The 21,889-nt window shown below is 45.1% G+C and overlaps 7 protein-coding genes across 7 annotated transcripts; 5 read left to right on the top strand and 2 right to left on the bottom strand.

Moving 5' to 3' along the window:
- Positions 1–116: 116 nt before the first annotated feature.
- On the bottom strand, positions 117–2,676 carry LACBIDRAFT_191581 (uncharacterized protein; the record flags this gene model as incomplete). Its single annotated transcript, XM_001886089.1, has 5 exons — positions 117–544; positions 600–805; positions 859–1,051; positions 1,110–2,532; positions 2,591–2,676. The coding sequence occupies 5 exons, from the start codon at positions 2,674–2,676 to the stop codon at positions 446–448; spliced, it is 2,007 nt and encodes a 668-aa protein (XP_001886124.1). The 3' UTR covers positions 117–445.
- Positions 2,677–5,571: 2,895 nt separating this feature from the next.
- Positions 5,572–8,430, top strand: LACBIDRAFT_331662 (uncharacterized protein; the record flags this gene model as incomplete). The annotated part of the gene is made up of 24 exons (XM_001885996.1): positions 5,572–5,672; positions 5,778–5,780; positions 5,884–5,936; positions 5,983–6,002; positions 6,120–6,122; positions 6,194–6,196; positions 6,313–6,337; positions 6,401–6,403; positions 6,451–6,468; positions 6,531–6,533; positions 6,594–6,596; positions 6,861–6,892; positions 6,955–6,957; positions 7,020–7,022; positions 7,085–7,087; positions 7,150–7,152; positions 7,214–7,216; positions 7,343–7,345; positions 7,410–7,412; positions 7,470–7,472; positions 7,536–7,538; positions 7,702–7,851; positions 8,015–8,135; positions 8,279–8,430. The coding sequence occupies 24 exons, from the start codon at positions 5,572–5,574 to the stop codon at positions 8,428–8,430; spliced, it is 717 nt and encodes a 238-aa protein (XP_001886031.1).
- A 117-nt stretch (positions 8,431–8,547) lies between these two features.
- Positions 8,548–12,626, bottom strand: LACBIDRAFT_307447 (uncharacterized protein; the record flags this gene model as incomplete). Its single annotated transcript, XM_001886090.1, has 12 exons — positions 8,548–8,838; positions 8,891–9,067; positions 9,127–9,347; positions 9,405–9,801; positions 9,862–10,217; positions 10,278–10,554; positions 10,615–10,831; positions 10,884–11,257; positions 11,306–11,584; positions 11,642–11,955; positions 12,008–12,529; positions 12,590–12,626. 12 exons carry the CDS (start codon positions 12,624–12,626, stop codon positions 8,548–8,550), a joined length of 3,462 nt encoding a protein of 1,153 aa, XP_001886125.1.
- Positions 12,627–13,079: 453 nt separating this feature from the next.
- LACBIDRAFT_331664 (uncharacterized protein) lies at positions 13,080–14,106 on the top strand (the record flags this gene model as incomplete). The annotated part of the gene is made up of 6 exons (XM_001885997.1): positions 13,080–13,100; positions 13,213–13,326; positions 13,387–13,599; positions 13,649–13,735; positions 13,824–13,930; positions 13,986–14,106. 6 exons carry the CDS (start codon positions 13,080–13,082, stop codon positions 14,104–14,106), a joined length of 663 nt encoding a protein of 220 aa, XP_001886032.1.
- A 1,287-nt stretch (positions 14,107–15,393) lies between these two features.
- LACBIDRAFT_307449 (uncharacterized protein) lies at positions 15,394–15,672 on the top strand (the record flags this gene model as incomplete). Its single annotated transcript, XM_001885998.1, has 2 exons — positions 15,394–15,586; positions 15,644–15,672. 2 exons carry the CDS (start codon positions 15,394–15,396, stop codon positions 15,670–15,672), a joined length of 222 nt encoding a protein of 73 aa, XP_001886033.1.
- A 2,544-nt stretch (positions 15,673–18,216) lies between these two features.
- LACBIDRAFT_331665 (uncharacterized protein) lies at positions 18,217–20,673 on the top strand (the record flags this gene model as incomplete). The annotated part of the gene is made up of 10 exons (XM_001885999.1): positions 18,217–18,489; positions 18,540–18,566; positions 18,634–18,670; positions 18,800–19,074; positions 19,227–19,366; positions 19,419–19,508; positions 19,935–19,956; positions 20,241–20,420; positions 20,490–20,512; positions 20,589–20,673. The coding sequence occupies 10 exons, from the start codon at positions 18,217–18,219 to the stop codon at positions 20,671–20,673; spliced, it is 1,152 nt and encodes a 383-aa protein (XP_001886034.1).
- A 218-nt stretch (positions 20,674–20,891) lies between these two features.
- Positions 20,892–21,272, top strand: LACBIDRAFT_331666 (uncharacterized protein; the record flags this gene model as incomplete). The annotated part of the gene is made up of 1 exon (XM_001886000.1): positions 20,892–21,272. The coding sequence occupies one exon, from the start codon at positions 20,892–20,894 to the stop codon at positions 21,270–21,272; it is 381 nt and encodes a 126-aa protein (XP_001886035.1).
- Between the last annotated feature and the right edge of the window lie 617 nt (positions 21,273–21,889).

A 21,889-nucleotide genomic window follows, 5' to 3' on the forward strand; every position in this document is an offset into this window, starting at 1 on the left:
ACTCACATACCCGTTAAAGAGAGGGTTCCCGTCGCCGCGTGACAGTGATATTCGTCGCGTTGTGTCGCGCCCAGATCGATACCAGTGGAGTTGGCTCCGAGGATCGTTTGAAAAGGAAACGGAAACAAATCATGGTGCTATATTCCTGACCTATCAGATTTTGGGTAGATAATGCAAACGTGGGTGTCTGATGAGTAAGTATGGGGTAAACGGAATAGATACAGTTGTACGTGAAAGTCCGCGCACAGAAAGGGGATGGAAGGTAGCCAAATGCAATATTCACCGTTGTACAGAGAACAAGAATGAATGAAGTGAGAGATGTAGAGAAAAACAAGCCAAGCTGGCAGGAGGGAGAAGGCGAAAGAGCGAGGAAATATAATGAGTTATAACTCTATTCCAAAGAAATAGATGGGTAACGGGCTTTTATTTCTTTTTTTCTTTCACACTACGATGATCTGGCCTTGTTTTTCGCTGCCGCCCGCGCTACGACGCCAGCCAGAGAAGGGTGTAGCAATTGCTCATGCAGAGCTTTTCCAGCAGCCACCTGCAACAGGATCAGTATCGCAGACAATTGATGAGATAAAAGGGAAAAAACGAACCATCGGGAAAACATGCTCGTCTTTTTCCACCAGACACTCCATAAGGATAGGTTTCGATCCGTCGTACTCCAAAAATTCCTTCATCTTCGCTGGGAGCTCCTCCGAGCTCTCAACGCGGATGGCATGCACGCCCATCGCCTTCGCGAGCATGACAAAGTCAGGGTTCGTCATCTTCGTGTGGGAGTAGCGTTTTTCGTAGAACAGATCTGAATCATGGGTTCAACGAAGAACGGGACGCGAAATCAGAACAAAAATGTACCTTGCCATTGTAAGACCATTCCTTGGAATTCGTTGTTGAGGATAAGAACTTTGACACCAATGCCATACTGTGAGGCAGTTGCGAGCTCCATAGCAGTCATGCTAAATGAGGCGTCGCCGTCAATATCGATGACGGTCTTATGTGGCGCGGCCACTTTAGCACCAATAGATGCTGGCAAACCAAAGCCCATCGTCTAGAAAAGGGAAGGGCGATTAACTCCGCGATGATAGGCGTCAGACTAAACCACATACCCCCAAACCGCCAGACGTTACCATTGTTCTAGGGTGTTTCCAGCGGAAAAATTGGGCAGCCCACATTTGATGTTGCCCCACGCCAGTCGCCACAATAATCTCGTCCTTGATGTGCTTCGTCTGGTTTTCCAACTCCTCAATCACTTCCTGCGGCTTCATCTTCTCCCCTTTCGCCGCCTTCACGTAAGTGAACGGATAGTTCGTCTTCCACTCCTTGATGTCTGCCAACCATTCCTCTCTGGGCGGCGACTTCATCAACGGGACCAACGATGCCAGATTTTGTACAACATCCCCAAGAATAGGGATTTGTGCTTCGATGACCTTGTTGATGTTCTTCGGCTGAATCTCGAAGTGTATGATCCCTCCACGACCTTGTTGTGCGGCTAGGCGAGCGGCAGGTGCGAAGGTGTCGATCTTGCCCGTTACACGATCGTCAAAGCGCGCGCCGAGAGCAATGATCACGTCCGCGTGTTGCATTGCAAAGTTGGCGTATGCGCTCCCGTGCATGCCCAACATATGTAAACTCTTCTCGTTCGTCTCATCGAACGCACCGAGGCCTTGCAGGGTTGTACATACAGGGATGTTACCCTTCTCTACTAGCTGCGCCAGCAATTTGGGACCCATTGGCGAAGAGAGGACGCCATTGCCGGCGTAGATCAAAGGTCGTTGGGCTTGGTTGATGAGTGCCGCAGCCTGGTGAATCAAAGTAGCGTCTACAGGTGGGTCTAGTACCTGTAGGGGATTTGTTGGGAGTCCGAGGTTGATGCCAGGGGTGGTGGCCTTGTAAGGCAGCGGCGTGCGGAGAATACCAGCTGTCACGTCCTTGGGAAGGTCAACGAGAACCGGGCCTGGACGGCCCGAAGTGGCAATTTTAAAGGCTTCATTGATACGCCGCGGGAGCTCTGAGATATCTTTCACCATTACGTTCCATTTCGTACAACTGCGCGATATTCCCACAATGTCGGCTTCTTGGAAGGCGTCGGAACCGATGGCGGATGTGGCTACTTGTCCAGAGAACACGACCAAGGGGACACCATCGCTTAAAGCGTCCTGCATGGGCGTAACGACATTTGTCGCCCCTGGCCCTGAGGTGACGAGAACGACACCGGGAAGGCCAGATACACGAGCGTATCCCTCGGCCATATGTCCCGCGCCTTGCTCATGCCGTGGGAGAACAAAGTCGAAATGAGGGGACTTGTAGATGGCGTCGAATACAGGTAGAATAGCACCACCAGGATAGCCAAAGATGTGCTTCACGCCGTGGCGAAGCATCATCTCGTGGAATATTTGGCCCCCTGTCAGTCCAACGAAGGTGTGATCCAAAGGAGCGTTAGGTTCGGGACCAGGACCATACATCGGAGGGGGTAGCTTCATTTTTTTTGACGGAGGGAGCTGCTGGAATCCAGGTGCAGGATTTGAGCGTCTGGGGGGTATTACGACCTTGAGAATGAAAGTTACATCCAAACCGAATAAAAACCCACATGGCTGGTGCTGCCGTTGCATTCGAGACGGTCGAGCGACTGATATTCCTTGCGTGTTCGCGTACCCTCGACTTTGCCTCTACCATAGATGATGATGACCCCGCAGCGCTCGACACACATCGAACGAAGGTTGCGGTGGTCTTTGGTGCGTTTTGCACACGAATCCTCGTTGCTGGAAGAGTCATGGTCACCTTTTTAAAATCGCAGATAATAATAGCAGCGATGAGGGGGAAAATGAGGGGAAAAAGGGAGAGGGAATGGAAAGAGAAGCGTGAGGGGTACGTCCAAAAGAGCAAGAGGACTAACTTTTTCTACTGACTCGATCATCTTTTACCCGGCCGATCTCCGAACAGTCGGCCGAACTCCACTCAAATCGAAAATCACATGACCCAGAAGACGATGGACATCATCTTCGGGCGAGCTTCGCGGAATGACAATTAACTATTCGCCGTGATCTACAAAAAACAAGATAGAATGGAGTATGTAGAGAACGATGGACAGACGGATGATGCTGTGTCAAATCTTGGTGCAGATTACAAGGTAAATTTCCACTCTTGCAACTTGCTTGCAACCGTACTACTAAGGCGGGATCTTCTTCATCGACCACGACGACGACCCGACCTATCAACGTCTCTAGCCCTTCAAACTTCCCTACTCTTCATATTACAACACATCATTTCACTCATGGAATCTTCATCTCGAGCCGCACTGCTCCAAAACGCTATCGGAACCACCATATCTGGATCACAACTCATATGCGCCGGCGGCGATGTTAATCTTTATGGCCCTCAGGCGGCTGCAGGTACGCCGAGGTTTTACAATCTATCAATACCGCTAATAATAATATAATGGATGACATGTAGGTCTAGCCAGCTTGCTTATGCCTGTCAGCGATGCTACACATTCGTGCAGGTCATGTCGCTCGATGTGATTCTGGAACTCGTTTGGAAGTGATTTCACAAATCTGACAGTTGCTCGATGGCCATGGTAATGATAAGCGAGCTGTAGTCTGCTGGCTTAATGGACCAGCTGGCTATGGCAAATCGGCGTTGGCACAGACCATTGCGGAGTGCTATGCTGGCGAGGGCCGCCTTCTAGGGAGCTTCTTCTTTTTGCGAGGTGCTGGTGAACGCAGCCACATATCTCGCCTGATTCCTACTCTTGCCCATCAGATTTCTTGCACTGTTCCTGGCACAAAGCTATTGATTGAAAGTGTTATTGAGAATGAGCCTGCCCTGCTGGGGTTGACTGTCTCTTTGGCTCATCGACTTCAAAGGCTCATCATAGATCCAATCCATCTCATCACTTCACACCTCTCCTATAGCTCCAACAACATCTCTCACTTTGTGAAGAAAAAGATTGTTGTTATTGATGCTCTTGATGAATGTGATGACAAAACTCAGATGGCGGCCTTCATTGATGTCTTGCTCACTGCATCTTCTGGAGGGACTCATCTTCCTTTCCAGGTTCTCCTCACTAGCAGGGTAGAGGAACATATTTGAAAAAAGCTTGATAGTTCTGAAGCTTGGTTTTTGCACTGCCTGGAGCTTCAGAATTTTGATGCTCGTCCGGACATTGAAGTACATTTTTGGAGAACATTCAATTGCATTTATGACCAAAATTGGCGAATCATGCAGAGAATACCAAAGCCCTGGCCATCAGATCAAGATCTCACTACACTTCTTGACAAGGCTGGCAGTTCATTTGCATTTGCCACTACATTGCTCCAGTGTGTTGAAGGAGATTGCAAGCCATTCAAGGCCTTACAGAAACTTCTGGCATCAGGAGCTAATGGTCTAGATTCACTCTATGAACAAGTTCTCTCTTCTGCTTCTTGGACAGGAGACTTCTGTCAGATTCTTGGAACAATCATTGTTCTGAAGGGTAACAAATCTATTTCTTTTCTCAGCTCCCTCCTCTCTCTTCCACATGAGGAGGTCATTTGCAAGCTACTGGACATACAGTCTGTTATCAAAATTCCTGGACATGATAATGAGCCTATTATTAGTGTTTGAAAGTTAGGTTAGTTAACCGGAAAATAACTGGAAAATAACCGGACCTAACCGCAACACTAACCTAACCGCGGTTAGGGTTAGTTGATTTTGAAAATGGAATAACCAGTTATAACCAGCCATATTATACACCTTCAAAACGCACTTGAGAACGTCGAAAACACTCAAAATTTGACTAAGTTATGGTCAAATCTCTAAAATATCACTCAAATGTGTAGATAATTGCATAAATATGTCAATTCTTCACCGATTTTAGCGTTCTTGGGCTCGTTTTAAAGCTATAATATGCAGAAATAATATCTATCAAGCTACATATGAGCATATTTGCCTTGTTATAACCAATTCTTTATTTTTCAGTCCTAACTGGTTAGTAACTGCAAATAACCGACCGTAACCAGTTAGTTGCGGTCCGGTTAGGTTATTTTAGGTTTCAGGACAAAGGCTAACCGGTCTCGGTCTTGGTTAGAGCCCCTGGGCACCCAATAACCGGACCTAACCGGACTTTCGAACACTACCTGTTATGCTCTATCACACATCTCTCCGGGATTTTTTGACCATCAAATCACGATCAAAGCAATATTTCATTGATCCTTCTCTGCGACACCTTCATCTGGCCATGCACTGTTTGAAACATCTGGCAGAATGCCCTTCAAAAAACTTTTTTGAGGATGATGTGGCTGACTATGCTTGCTTCAATTGGCCACACCATATTCTTTCAGGATTTCAGATGCAAGAATCAAAAGTTGATGAAACAATTGCAGCCTATTTGGTAACTCTCATAAAAAAATTGCTAACTTTTCAGGGCAAGATATGGTATAATACTATGATGACTTATGGAGATTATCAGATCACAAGGATGTTAAGCTGTGTCAGAGAAGGAAAGAATTTGTTTCAAGTCAGTTATTGCAATTCTCAGTTAGTCATCACACTCTTAATATGTATAAGACATTGCAGGGGTCAATTGTTACAATGAATTTGTCCAAGCTGTTCAAACAGGTTATTGATTTCTGTGAAGTAAGAGTTGATAATTGGGAGATCTTCACTGATTTATCAAGCTCTTCAAACAGACAGTAAGTAACAGAAGAATAATGCTGCTCAAAAGTTAATCTGTAAGGTGAATAGGAGGTATGTGGTATTTAACTGGAACTAATAGGTATTGAAATATTGTTTTACAGATTGTAAGTTACAACACAATGCCATTTCATTGCTGTTGACGAAGCACAGAATGTAAGAATAAACCAGTTACCACAAAGTTTTATTCTTATAGTTGTTTTCTTGCAGAACATATGTCTACAAATTGTTCAAGTCTTTATATATCCTAATGATTGTCATCAGTATGTGGGCAATTATTTTGCATAATATGTCACATCTTATCATCAGCTGTCCATTGGTTTCAGAGAGTAAGTGATAACTATTGATTCTGCTACTGATACAGATAATATGCTTGTTTATAAATCCAGAAGGTAACATATAGTCTATTCACAACATCTCTGTATGCCTATAACAGATTGTTTTAGTGGGTAAGTGATTATAAAATTTCTAAAAGATCTTTGTTCTGACTCAATTCTCTTCTGAACCTACCATTTCTTAGAAAGTAAGTTGTTCCCCTATTGACTATTATCTCTTCTGGTGATCATGATATCTTTTTTTAAATACTTATTTCAAAAGGTATGCTTTCTTGCATTTTATTTGCACACTTCTAGAACACAGACTGTGGCCTGTCTTCTTTCAGGAGGTGAGTTGGCCGAGTTTTCAATGTGCACTCTTCTGACGCAGACTGTGGCCTGTCTTGTTTCAGTTTGTGAGTTGGCCTAGTTTTCAATGTGCACTGTTCTGGTGACACTGTAGCCTGTCTTGTTTCAGAAGGTGAGTTGGCCTGGTTTTCAATGTGCACTCTTCTGGTGACACCATGGCCTGTCTTGTTTCAGAAGGTGAGTTGGCCTGGTTTTTATTGTGCACTCTTCTGGTGACACTGGTCTGTCTTGTTTCAGGGGGTGAGTTGGCCTGGTTTTTAATGTGCACTCTTCTGACACAGACTGTGGCCTGTTGTAATCATGGATTACCCTTGTTTGGCATCACCTTCCCACATACACATCACGTATACATGCCTTTGCATCTCTCTTCTTACCTTACCACCATCATCTCCATCTTCCCTTCTGTATCCCTCTCACTTAGTTTTCCAGAATCATACACGTGGTCTAGTTCTATCTGCGTGTTGAGTCGTTTCTCCAATTTAGTGTAATCTATCCCCCTCATAGGGGATAGATTTCCACCTGTCTTGTTTCAGTTTGTGAGTTGGCCTGGTTTTGTTTGTGCACTCTTCTGGTGACACTGTGGCCTGTCTTGTTTCAGGGGGTGAGTTGGCCTGGTTTTTATTGTGCACTCTTCTGGTGACACTGTGGCCTGTCTTGTTTCAGATTGTGAGTTGGCCTGGTTTTTATTGTGCACTCTTCTGCTGACACTGTGGCCTGTCTTGTTTCAGATTGTGAGTTGGCCTGGTTTTTATGTGCACTCTTCTGACAGACACTGTGGCCTGTCTTGTTTCAGCATGTGAGTTGGCCTGGTTTTCAATGTGCACTGTTCTGTCACACTGTAGCCTGTCTTGTTTCAGCATGTGAGTTGGCCTGGTTTTCAATGTGCAATGTTCTGGTGACACTGTGGCCTGTCTTGTTTCAGGTTTGAGTTGGCCTAGTTTTTATTGTGCACTCTTTTGGTGACAATGTGGCCTGTCTTGTTTCAGGTTGTGAGTTGGCCTGGTTCCTATTGTGCTCTCTTTTGATGACATATGTCTGGTGCTTTTTTCTTAGCGGGTGAGCTGCTTTGCCTTTAGCTATGAGTCACACATCATCTCTCTTTATCTTTCTTAGCATGTAAGTTACTTGTTCTCCACTGTATAGTTTTCTAGCAACTTGTTTTTGACATTTCCTTTTTAGGATGTGAGCTCCTTATACACTGCCAATCGTACATCACGTCGTTCCCACAGTTTCAAAAATTGTGATTGTGATATGTTTAGACGTTATTGACCCGATGCCAAGATTAGGTCCAGACCATCTTTCATAAGCCAGCTTTGTCCGATATCGATGACCACGTCTTGACCAGCTTTCACGATTGCCTACTGGCCAGCTGTGTTATGATCACAGCTTTTGGCTCCAGCTTCCAACCAGCAGCCCACCACCTGGTCCCTGTGCTCTTATCATGTCATCAGTCTTTAAGACCAAAGGTGTCAACTACTATTTCACTTTGTTTTGTGTGAGCTCGTCATTTCATTGTCTGGTCTCTGGTATACATACAAGCGTACGTTTCTTTGCTCCTCAAAGCCTCCACGGTAATGTTAATGATCTCCACAGCCATCCTGAAGTTGTCGCCCGCCTCCTCCTGCTTGCCCTCATGTCACATCACTGCTGCCGTGCAGGCACTCGACTCCAGTCTCCAACAGCCATCACCATGTAGGCTCAAGCCCACTACAACCTCGTCTGGCTTCGTTGAGGCTTCAGCACCGCACAATAGGCACTCTGGTTTTGCCGAGTCCCTTCGTGGGTGTTTGCTTTGGCACGGCTGTGGGAGTAGTAACGACAGCCCCCCGTTCCCTCCGGCGGCGCATCACAGCATAGCCAAGGCTCGTCCTTCTGCCCCGCGTCCTTTCGTCTTGGCTTTCAGAGCACCACTAGCCTGACAGCTCAGTCCTACCCATCCAATCAGCTATGTTGCCCCGAGCCCGCCTCCGGGCCCTGCATCCACTCTACCTGCATGCAGTTCCTCATCATGCAATGCGGCACCCATCCCTCTCTGTGGCAACGACATGGCCACTACACGTCTTCTCTTCCTTGAAGGTCCAGGAAGGGGAGCAGCGGCACTATCAACCTCAGTACCTCCACCACCTTCAACAGCTGTTGCTGCTGTTGCATTGGCAGCTTTTTCGGCAGCCTTTTCAGCAGCCTTTGTTGCTCACTTGGTTTCCTGCGACCGACGGAAGTCTTCTGCGATCGAGTAGTGATGTGCTTGGCGATCGGCGGCATACGGAATTGGGGCGGTTAGCTCCCGGGGCAAAATTGCTTGGATGAGATGGGCGTTATGCAGTGCGTGAGTGTTGACGATGAACCGATCAAGGGGTTTGTGCTCAATGAAGTCCTCTATCAGATTAGAATCTACCCGTTCTTGTACAAGGGGACGTTGTCCTGACGCGGTACACTGAGCCTGCCGGCAGTCATGCTGTGCATTGTATTCAAAAAGAATGTCCTGGGTTGAGATTAGCTTACACATATATCTTGTAGTGCATGAATGTACATACCTGTGAAGTAACCATGAGCATTCCAGACTCACCAAACCGACGTAGCAGCATTGGCATTCCGAAAATTTCATCGCGCGTTGCTGCAATATAAAAGATATCTATTATGACAAATGCCTCAGCCTTTACTGAGTCTTGGAGGATCTCGACTATGCGGCCAGTGACGAAATCGGCATCAGCCTGTATAGTATCTTTCATGTCAGGCAAATATCAGTGGCTAGAAAGAGAAGATTACTTACGCTCCATTCAGGAAGGGGTGATTTTGCAAAGATCCAAGAGCCAACCTTGCATTGGTCTTGAGACTTGGCTACTACATATGTGCATCGGTACAACTGTGCTGCGGAATCATGCATTGCAGCATTGACAGCTTTGCCGGCTTGTGTTTCTCTCCACCTTAGGCCTATCCGTGTTTCCAACTTCTTGTCTAGACCTTGTTTCAGAGGCATGAGCTTCACTGTACCTGAAAAGTTGCCAGTAAGCTACTACTTGAACAATGACGTGAGTGATTAGTACAGACCCAGCACCAACAATTCAGCTTGCATCCAACCATACATTGTCCATAGCACGGGATTTTTGCTTGCAAAATTCCGTAGCGCTGGTCCTGGCTCCTTCCAATTGCTGTTGGCTGCGGCCCACCACCCGCCTGAAAGGCAATGTTTGACAAATTCCTGTTCCGCAAGTTGGTAAGCGATATCTCGCGATGGTGCAAGATGGTTCGAAAGGATAGAGCAATATCGGAAAATGGTGTTGAAACATTCGAAAATCTCTGTCGCCACACCAACAAGTGGCCCAAAGCGTAGGATATCTTCTCTGATATGGGGGAGAAGGTGGTATTTGATTTTTGCAATAATCTTGGAAGGATCAATCAATGCTGCGATGTCTAGCACGTTAGCCACAGCTGTTTCGACATCGTTCTGAAAGGAAACAAGGTATCAGTAATTAAATTCACAAACACTGGTTCAACAGATACGTACTAAATACTCTTCCAGGTTTCGGATTTCTGGGAACCAAAGGAGAGCAGTCAACTCGCCGACAGCTTTTGTCAGTGCAAATTGCAAGCTATCAACTAGATCATAGACGTGGAAGGCATTTACTTGGACAAGAGTTTTGAACTGCCTCCCGATTAAAGAATTTGCGTACTGCATAATATACTTTGCACATATAGCATGGATCGAGAGGCCTGATGTGAATGTGCCTTGAAGGCATGCCGAGTATGTCTTTTTCTGAGCCACACTCCAGGATGTGTGAGTTCCGTGCCAAATGTACTTCACAATTCCCAACAGAATTGTGTGTAAGATCTCGACAGGCGTATCACAAGATGCATCAAAACCTGGCATTGGTATTTGATTGAGTATTGAGTCGTACTGGAGTCAAGAGTCAATGGACATACCTTCCAGTGTCAAGAAAGAATTATAGACTGCAACCTTGTTGGCGTTCACCCATGTAAATAATTCATTTTGAATATCAATGGCAGTGTGCTGCGGCTGCTCTTTCTGCAGGGCCCGAGCACGATCAATTAAAACATCAATCCAGTACTGTGTGTAGCCATCCTTCACTCCCGTATCTTGCTGTGAATCCTTGACATGTTGAGCAACACCCAAGCAGGCGGTTTTAACTTGTGACTCAACCAACGCCAATGTTTGCTCAGATGAGCGAGCGTCACCTGCCTATTGATGAATTTTACGTCAAACGGAAGAACTTCTCATCCAAATTTCTTGACCACCTACGTAAAACATTTTGTGAAAGCCCTCGTTGGTCTCCTTACTTTTCTGTGAACCTCCAACCTGACATTTCCTGCAGAAATGATTGCCTTTTGCACCTATATGACCGGATGCCTCGCTCTGTGCAGGATTGTCCCCGGGACCACAATTGCAATTGATCTTGAACCTGATTTGTTGGCCGGTCGTTGCATGGCGTACTTTGACCAGTTTCTTGTGAGTTTCTCTGCAAAGTATGAGCTGAATGTTGATGCTGATCTAGGACTCCGAAGACTTACCTGATAACCTCCTTGATGCCTTGAAACTGTTCCGGGATGCTGGCGTGCGTCGACGTCAACACGAAATGGGTATGGAACTCCTGCTGAAGCAGTTTCCGTGGAAGATTCCGATTAGTAATGTAAATATTCCAATGTTTATTCCAAGCTTTCGTTCGGTTTCCTGACACATCGTCGCCAAAGACGTTGATCAAGTTGACATATAGCGGGTCTCCTTCTGCCAATGTGCGGTCGGGATTAGGCATGCGGGATGGATGTCCAGCAGCAATGGTGACGGGACTCCACATTGGGATTGACTGAGTGTCTTGAAGGTCAAGCATATTGCCTTGTAAGTCTTCAGCCTTGATTGTCATGGTCTTGCCGTCGTTGATGGTAGCCTGCAATTTTTTCAACAGGGTGCGAAACAAAATGCAAACTGGACTTGCCATGCCGCCCTCAACTTCAATTTCCCACACATCCACCCAGATCTTTCCATCTGCCTCATTTTCTAGCCATTGCAGTGGAATCACGAGCCCGCCACTCCTGAGGTGTGCTGGCTCGTCTATGTAGTAATGACAGGAACCATCATCATACATGGGGCTCAGAGAATGGCGATCAAGATTGTGACGCCACTTCTGGGCATGCCAAATCTCGGAAATGACACCATCGCGGGGTATCACTGGGTAGACTTTGAGCTGTGAACATACGAGTGGATTGGCCCAGTCCTATCAAGGTCAATATCAGGTCAGTGTTGTCAAATCTGAATGTCACGAATAACTCACATTTGCAACCAAGGCACAGGGATCATTGAACGAGAATGCGTTCCCTTTCGGCAACATCCAGTGAATTGTCGGAATTCCACTCTCTTTGCGAAGACCTTTTTGCACCTTCCGAAGACCATCAAACGATGGAACCCTTTTCACGCCAACCTCGCGTAACAACCACAGAAACATCTTCATAAGCGAGCCCGAAATGCGAAGCCGAGGAAGGTTGTCAAGGGCATCAAGCAGAAACAACAACTTAGAGGGATATGGAGACCATTGAGCAGCATCAGGCGAACGTATGTCACCAGTGTCTTCACAGATTTCTGCTTGTTCTGTTGCAAAATAATGGATAAGTTTCGGAAGAATATTTTTGATGGTACAGACCTGCCATAGCTTCCATAATGTCAGCTAACAAATCGTCTTGCTCAGCCTCATCACACTGTTTGTCGGCATCCAGATGATCTACAAACTCTGGAGGCTCATCGGCGGCATCCCACACACCGTATTCAGACGCTTTCAGCTCGAAATCACGCCTCTGCTGGCAGAGAATCTCACTGTGGTCCTTGCCTGCATCGAAAGTGATGTCACCCATGTCAAAGTCTTCCCACATCATCTTCTCAGCTGATGATATCACTGCCGGTTTCTCAGGAATGTGGGAATCAGCAACACACAACTGGCCAAGAACGGTGAATGTCCTTGTCTCCTCCTCCTGTGCAGCACACAGTGCAGCCGCTTGACGTTCTGCTTCGTGAAGCCGAGCCACTGACCTCTTGTGAATTGCAGACTTCTGGTGGCTATTGAAACTTTTTAGGAGCATCCAAGGATCGCGAGCCAAGGAGTCCATCAGGCTTTGTTCAATGCACAGCATGCAACAAACTCTGGTGCCATCCACAGATAGCTCGGCAGCTGTCCTCATGGTGAGTGAATATACAATAATTCTTCAGAAAGTGGTGAGCTGTCACTCACTTTCTGGCAGGGTGTTTGTTTTGTGTCCTCGTGTCATGGTCGAATTGCCACCAGGTGGATTTCTGACCAAACCACAGCTTGTGCGCCAGACGATGAAGGAAGTCCTCCTGCCATGGTGCACGTGTCTTGTCCAATGCCATTCATTTTCAAACTGCGCCATGCAACATTTCAAATTTGATATTATCATATGGTGCCAGCAAAGTTTGATTTTTTCCATTCTTTCTTTTCCACCTTGTTGCCTCTGCCCACCCTCGACATTCATTTATCCATCTCATGTCCTCCCCTCTCCCCACAGATGATCTCTCCCCAATTGACCTCGCAGAGCATGAGCTCGAAGAATTGATGCGGTCTAGTCCCCCACCTCCTGATGTCCTGGAGGGGCATATATTGGATGCAGACAGCACCCCAATTTCTGGGGGTTCTACACCCCTGGACGTTGAAGGTTCTGAGCATTCCTTTTCATCTTCCACTAGTACCCTCATAAACCGCAATGAAGCTGTGGCTGCTCAATGTTACGCTACTCAGATGAAGCTTCACCCTTATCAATGAACATTGGTCGACGAATTTGTTCAGGTAAAGTCTCTCAAGTTTTAGCGATGTTCGGATTACTAATGACTTGCCAGGCTACTCCCATAAACCACCAAATCAAGTTGTTTATCTACCAATGTGTGGTAGAGAACAAACTGGATGCCATCGTCGCTTCTCTACCGGCATTCTCGATATCTGACGCCTTGATGGTCTGTGTCCCTATTCATCAACTTGTTATCATCTTTAGCTCACAAGTCTTACGTCTTTAGGAAAACATTGAAGGCTACGTCATTGCGGTTCTACTGTCAGCGAAGCTCAGCGCATACAAGGGAACAATCCCTTGGGATCACGTCATCACAATTATCATGTTACATCACATCAACATTCCCGAAAATCTCGACAAGGATCAGCACGCTGCGAACACGATCAAGTCAGCTGTGCAGAATTCACTCACCCAAGCTCGCTCCAAAATCAAGAAAGCTGTAAGACCACATCTTTTCGTCGTCAATACAATCTAATTTTTTTCTACAGATCAAAAAGAGCAAGACACTTGGTGAAAGCGTCAACATCTTTGATTTGGCAACAGGCATTGTTGGCAACACCCAATGCTCTGTCACCGTGCCGCTGTGTGCCTGACTGGCCCTTTTAGTAAGCACCTACTTCTTCAGCCACGTGTTACAATAACCTGATCAACTAAACCATCTAGCGCAAAGTTCACACTGAGGACACTGGCAACAAGTTCTGGGATGTGGTCAATGGTCGCCTCAAGCTTCTGCGCAGTAGTTCGGGTGGGGATACAAAGAAGATGACAAAGTCAGCCACATTCCCTATTTTGTGGGCTGTTCGGAACGACGCTGACTTCTTTCAGGGCCTTGTCTGGCATTCTTACAGCGGATTGCACACTTTATGGCATTGGAACCACCTACACTATTGGCGACAACCCCACTCTCTGGCAGCATTCCATTGACAATGTGATTGAAGGAGTCTGAGCCAGGACTGGGGAGTGTGAACCGGTATCTTCAGCACAGTCTTGCAACTACTACATTTTGATTATGTTACTATATTAATCCATCCTTTCGAGTCAATGTTCCATTGTGCTTTCATAATTACCTACATGCAGCTGAGATACATGGCTGGAATATAACTGTTTACCAGATTCATTGGAGCTGCATTGCCGGTGGCTCAATCCAATTGCTAACCTTGACCCATTGTTGAAGATACATGTGGTGCACATGAGAATACCATGACAGGTGTCTCAGACGACATGTGTTGGGTATCTCCAAGGAAGGGCATAAGCAGCTGAAAAATTTATTGGTTCTATGTATGGTAAACATGTCCATGGTATCTGACTTTCTTGATTCTATGCGAGCTAGCAGCTGGAGAACATCTGGCGGCCAAACATCAGGCCACATTGACCTGGTGACACAGTGCCATTAGCACGATGCCACTGTTGTGACCACATCATATCTGCCCCACAACCAGGTTCCACTGTGATGCGGTGATGTTTGAAATTCCACGTGCCCGGCACATTTTGCACAAGAGGCGGTGTATTCTTCTCTTGATCTATTCTACTCACCTATTTTTTGCATTAATTTTCTTCATCTTATAGAAAGTATGTGGTCACTCTGCATGTCTTGTAAGTTTTATTTGATACCTTTCATTTTTTGATCTACATGTATTCAATCATTATTCTTTATCAGATAATTCACCCCCAGTCAATATTATTCAAGGATGTCAGTCAAATTTGAGCACCAAATAAACCAATTTCATGACATCTACAGTTGAGTGCAAAAAGAATGAAGGTTGGTTCATTTTTCTGGTTCTTTCTAAGAATCTATTGTACCTCAAATGTATTTGTGTATTCTTTTACATTATGTAGTTGTGTTACACTTCCCTTGGTATGGACTAATTTCAGTGAAAGCTGGAGCCTTGAGAAGGTTTTTATTCTGGAGGCCATTTCTGGCATCTGAAAAAAAAAAATGCGCTAACTGGAGAGGTAGCCAGAACATACCTCTGGTCAACCTGAATGAGCCTACCAAAGAATTAGTTAAAAATACTGAGTGGTTATGCTGATAGAGCCTCCAGAAAATGGTCATTTTGTGCTATTTTGGTCATTTTTGGCCTGTTTTAGACAAAACAAGCCATTTTCCAAAGCCTCTACAGACCTAACTGCTCAGTATTTTTGACTGATTCTTTGATAGGTTCATTCAGGTTGACCAGAGGTATGTTCTGGCTACCTCTCCAGTTAGCACATATTTTTTTTTCAGATGCCAGAAATGGCCTCCAGAATAAAAACCTTCTCAAGGCTCCAGCTTTCACTGAAATCCAAGGGAAGTGTAACACAACTACATAATGTAAAAGAATACACAAATACATTTGAGGTACAATATATTCTTAGAAAGAACGAGAAAAATGAACCAACCTTCATTCTTTTTGCACTCAACTGTATGTGTTTCCTTTTTTTAGTGGGTAGGTTATCCCTTCATTCTCATTTCCATCGCCCTGATATATATATTTTTAACTCAGATTGTATGTTTTTATTTCCTGTTATATAACAATGCTTATATTTTGTAGCTTGTATGTCTTCAATCCATTTCCAGATTCTAGAATTTTTCCCTTTCATACATTATTTTGTTAGGAAGTATGTATCCTTTACATTCTTTGATCAGATCACTTATCTCATATATATAGTGCAAGTCAACTCCATTTTCTATCATAGAATCCCTGGTGTCATAAAATTCTCCCATTTTTAGAGGGTATGCTTCTGGTCTTGCTGTCACTTGTCACTCAATATTCATCTTCAAAATGTATAGAAAGATACAGCCATCTGAATTTTAATCTGCCCATTTCTTTACAAATATCAAGCTTTGTATGTAGATTTATCTGTTCTATTTCTTCTTGTTCACCATCCCCATTCCCTTAGTGGTTGATACATGGTCTATACCCATGATTTCTCTAATACCTCTATGTTTGAATTATGTTAGAGAAGAAGCATATACTCAGTTTCAGCCTCTTGAGGATGAAGTACTGAACACTAAGAATATTACCCTACATCAATGACACAGGCTGCATGGTTGCCTTCTGAAAATTGAATGTTGGACTGTGAAGAGCCATAAATTCATCGTTTGAAGTAGATTTACAATACCTTCCTTCCTTTTTTCCTACTACCTTATCTTTTCTTATACATGTTTTGGAACTGTTTCATCCTCATGTGAGTGAGAACTGTTTTACAGGTTGAGCAACAATGTTCAGGACATCTGCACTGAAGGTGGCAGTGACACACGGAAATAGACCTCTCCCTGCATTGTCAATTCCCCAAGTCATTCCTAGCCTGAAGGATTAGTTGAGAGATGATACAGGTGATGTTAAAATTCTCTTCAGTATTTTTGGTTTATTTTCTATTTTTAGAACCTTCTTTTTATTTTGGTCTGGCAGTGTGTGAACATAGCAGATAGACTGACCTGACACCTCTTGGATAGAGCCAAGAGGTGTCAGATCAGTCGATTTGCTATGTGTGATCTGGCCACACAAGCTTGACATCAGTAATTTCCGAGGGTCGGCATGTCAGTGGCAAAGTGATGGCCCATCATTAGGATCACCAGTGGTGACTGATTCACAAAGAGAAAAGTTTAGTGAAAGTCAATATAGATAATGGTGTGTTGGTGAAGGAAGGTCATTGATAGAAAAACATGATTGTTGTAGGACATCTGAGCTGGAGATGCTCTTTGGTGATGTGGTGATAGGGATCCTCTGCAACAACAGATCTGCTGAGTAGTGTTTGGAAGTTCAGTCTCAGGACTGGAAAAAGACCATAACCAGACTGGACCAAGACTGCAAAAAACTGGACCTGTGGTCCGGTCTTTTCATTTTTGAGAAGTAAAGACTGCAAAAAAACCGGTCTAAGTGAACCAGTCTTTTGTAGCCCACTAAATACCCTTCAAAACGCACCCAAGAACATATTAATTGGTCCAAAACTGACAAAGATATAGTTGAAGATGTAAAATATTATTGAAAATAGTAGATGTACCAGACTTTTTTTATAGAAGCACCAATTCTTAACAGAATTTATCTTGGGCTCTTTTTGAAGCTAAAAAAAACGTTAATAAATTTACCAAGTCATAATTCTAAAATATTGGCCAAAAGACCAGTCTTAAACTGGTTAAAACCAAAGAAGACCAAGACTGGTCTTTTGACTTCTGGGAAAAAGGCAGACTGGTTACGGTTACGGTCTAAGCCCTGGGACATCAAAAAACCGGACCGGACTGGACTTTTAAACACTACTGCTGAGTTTATATGGTCTACCAGCTTGATGCCAACAAAGGGGGTTGGATGCATGGTCAATGGTCATATCCATGTTTGATGTAGGTTGAGCACAGGAGATGAGTAGAGGCTGGTTTTCTGTGTTGAAAAATGAAATCCAGTTATGCAACAAGTTAACTATGCAGGTGAAGGAAAATTTGATGCTGAAGATATGCTATATACATTATATATAATACATCAGGCCTCCACATGTTTTTGTAGGATATGTTGAGGAGGACAGGTCATTTTGCCTACAACATGTCTGGAGACTGGACATGGTGGAAGAATGATAAGGTAGAGGACATCCACTTTCCTTCCAATGTCATGTGCAGTTACTTTGTTGTGACATCCTCATCTAATTGGGAACTACACCTTGAGAAAATAAGAGAAATGAGAATCAAATATTACTCACCCACAAATCACAAAATCAAAGACCATAGAATCATTTAAAACTGAATCCTTGCATGGCGCACATGCTTTCAAGGATTGTTTTGATGTGCATGAAATTGAGCTGATTGAACAGGATGCGCCAGCAACAGCAGTCAATTGCTGGAGGTGTGCATTTGAAACCTTTGCATTCTGCAAGCACTTTTGACATGTCTCCAAATCCTCACTCCTCTAAAATTGTTGCCATCCCTTTGAAAACACCAGCATGTGGGTGACCCTCAGGAAAATATAAGGGTTGTGGGGAACCATCAGCAAACTGTGCATCTCCCATACAAATTTTGACCTTTTCCAGTGAACTGTTTGGAAGGTAAACTACCTTCAGCATCACACTTTGTAACTTTGATTCCCCAATTATGGCCAACCTTGGGGTATTCTTGGGCAATCGACATGCAGAGAGGGAATCTTTGGGGTGCTTGAGGTGCTGCGTGCATGGGTGCATTATCATAGATCAAGATGTGCTCATACCCAGGGTAATACTCATTGAGTATGTCCATGGCCGCATGAGCCTGAGCAATGATCTCGTCACTGGTAAAGTAACCATCTTTGTTCTTTCCTGGACCCATCACCACTTGTGCGCTCTTCTTTCCACCTGGGGACTCAAGCCACTCAAATTTGGCTTAGAAAAGGTGAGCAACCATCAACAATGCCCCTTCCCCTTTCTTATATGGTTTTGCAGGTGCATCTTTATGCTCCCAACCTGATCGTGTGCATAAAAAATGACTTTGTCATGCACCCATTCTAGTGATGTGCAAGGGTTTGCAAACCCTTAGGGGTACAAGGGTAAGGGTAGGGAGGGTAAGGGTAGAGGTTAGGATTTTCTGACCCTCAAAAAACCCCAACCCTTGACAAGGGTTGGGGGTTTTTGTGAGGGTAAGTCAAGGGTGGTCAACAGATTATGTAATAGATCATGTGAGCCGCATGAGCGGTGTTTGCCAGGAATGTTACATACATCAACAACAAACAAACACTTTTCTTTCTCAACTACCACTATCCACATTGACGACCACCTGCAACCGCAACCAACAACCCCACCTTCTGCAACCACCGCTGTTCGACGTTCTGAACCACCATCGCACACATTGACAACAACGACAACATGGCAACGCCACGTCAGCAGCCCAACGGCTGACGGCGACCTGGCATGTCAACGGACGTGCCACGTCGTCCAGACGGTGACGACGCAATCGTCGTCACTGCCCACATTAGTTCAGGTGCGCAATGTGATCCCTCCCCTGCACCCTTTCCTTTCTTCACACAACAAACAGGTGCCACGTCAGTGACGTGACAACTGACAATGACCGAACCACACTTTAACCACCGCCACCTTCCCCAACCGTGGTTCGACACCCTGAACCACCACTAGACATGCCAACAACAACAACAACGAGGCGACGCCACATCACCAGCCAAATGGATGACAGGTGACGGTGACGACCTGGCATGTCAACGAGCGCCCAACACCATGAAAAGTGACGATTGCCCAGCACCACCACTTGAGCCCAGGTGAGTCGTTACAACCCCGTCATCTCACTCCTTCCTTTGACATTGAATCCAGGTGCTACGTCGCTGTTAGCAACGTGGCAACCAAACGACGAACAACGGCCAATTCATTGTTCGTCGTTGTCATCCATCTCATGACCCACCGGTGAGCACCCCTGTCCCAACCCACGTCTCTAACATGTCCCCCACAGATTACATGACACAATGATGACGCCGCGCTGCAACGACGACACGACGACAATGACAGTGGATGGTCGAACGACTGACACAACGACATCTGATGACACGACAAAAAGAGGGGGGCGTCACCTTGACTTATGTACTGATTGATTAGACTATGTAGTGTACATTATACTTGACCCTAACGTTCACCTGTTGTGGGTTTTCAACCCCCCAAACCCTGTACAAACCCCTACCCCCACCCCTGAAATACCCTTACCCATGGAAAGGGTATGGGTTTGCATCGGGTAAGGGTAAAGGTAGGTGTGAAAACACCCGTGGGTTACCCATGCTCATCACTAGCTTGTTCTATTTGGAGTTGTCGTGCTTGGAGTTGCACACATGTGTTCAGCATGGGTTTGCTGGAATACAAGGTCAGAGTTGGTTCGGTGTTGTAGTCTGAGAAGTGAGGTTGACGTGGATTGGTCATGTGAGGTAGAGGGTCACGAGGATGGTTTGTGACAGTACCTGCCCTTTAAGTCCAAGTTCCCAAGAGGACGTGACTGTGGTTGCAATTAAGCTTTTTTGTTGAGCTTCTCTTCTTTTCCCCACTTGCATGAGCAACAAGCTTGAATGCAAGCTCATCCTCTACACTGAATTCGAATGAGTCCAACAATTAACAGAGATTCAATGCCTTGCGCAGTTTACCTGAGAACAGAAAAAGGCCAGTCAGGACACAATGGGCAAGAAACTCCAAGTAAAGTTGTGTCGTGCGGTTACCGTGGGTGGGAAGGAGGTGTGGTTGGCAGATCTCGTAAGGATTATTTTCTGCTCTTGCAAGCAGGAGGTGGAGAGGTTGGGAAAGGCAAAGACTCATGAGGCATTCCAGGTGAACGTGGTGAGTGGATTGCGTGTTGTTGCGCTTTCAGATTATGACTAGTTTTTTCCTTTTCCAGAAATGCAGTAGTTGTATGTCAAAGGAAGTCCTCTGTGAGCCGAAAACCGGGGAGTGCACAGACAAAGTTGGATGTCACCATTGCATGATATTGAAGACAAAATGTGACAGAGTGGTGATGTACATGTACGAGAAGTTCCAGGATGCTTGGAAGGCGGAGGGGTACACCATGGCAAAGGCCGATTTCATGACCTAGTACCCTGTTATCATGAAGAAGAAGGAAAACAAGTTTGTGGTTTTGGAAGGGAGGTCTGGAGAGCAGTGTCAAAATGAAGAGGCTGGGCTGATGACGAAGAGGAGGATGAAGGCGAGGAGGAGGAGAAGTGACCCATAAAGGGTCAAACATCTTTGGCGTGTGGTGACGAGGAGAAGGGAGAAGTGGCAGTGTCACTGGCAAAGAGCAAAGGGAAGAGGATGTCTGCAGCACGTGGTGATGAGGAGGAGGAAGAAGAAGAGAAAGTGCTGTTGGCAAAGAGCAAGGGGAAGCAACACATGGTTGCTGCTGTTAATGCTGAGGAGGAGGAGGAGGAGGAGGAGGAGGAGGATGAGGGTAGTGGGGTTGAGCAGTTGTCTGGTCCCTCAATGATGACCCCTCGTCTGTCTCACAAGGTGGCGGCCCCTTCAGCAGAATCATCCAGGGGACCTCAGTATTTGGCGGTGGTGTTGAGGAAGGAGATCAAGGCCTTGGAGGAAGAGTTGGCAATGGAGAAGGCACACTCCAGCTGTATCGAAGAGTGGCGAAATTATTACAAGCTCAAGTTCCTGGTGGTGGAGGCAGAGGACATCCAAATGTAGAAACATTGTTGTTACTATTTTTGAAATGTGTCATAAGGTACATCCACAGGACAAAAGGCTGTTAAGAATTGAAATTTGTAAATGGAACGGATTTCAGGAACAATTCAGTTTGTCTCTTTGGCACTAGGCAAAACTTTTAGCAAAAGCTTCACCTGGGGAACAGAATTGTGGACAAATTTAAACAATAAGCATATTAAATGTTTTTATTCTGTCAGCCTCCTTGAACAATTGGCAAATATACTGTCAAAATAAAAATTGTCCCATTTATTACATACAAGGCGCAAAAATGATAAATTTGTCAGGGAATCTGTCAAATGCTTTGCTTCACTGCCCAATTGTCCCTTGTTTGAAGTGATTGCAAGTCCACTTTTTCCTGATGTAGGTCAGATCCATGGGACAATTTTTATTTTGCCAATTGTTCATGGGGTTGACAGAATGAAAACAATTAATGTGCTTATTGTTTAAATTTATCCGGAAACTGTGTTCCCTACTAGGCAGAGCCTTGCTCAAAATAAAAGTTTGCCTGGTGCTGAAGAGACAAACTGAATTGTTCCTGGAATCTGTTCCAGTTGCAAATTTTTACATTTTTTGTTACCTTTGAACAATTGGCAAAAAAT

Source organism: Laccaria bicolor, genomic scaffold, assembly GCF_000143565.1.
Source record: "Laccaria bicolor S238N-H82 LACBIscaffold_35 genomic scaffold, whole genome shotgun sequence".
Classification (NCBI taxonomy): Eukaryota; Fungi; Basidiomycota; class Agaricomycetes; order Agaricales; family Hydnangiaceae; genus Laccaria; species Laccaria bicolor.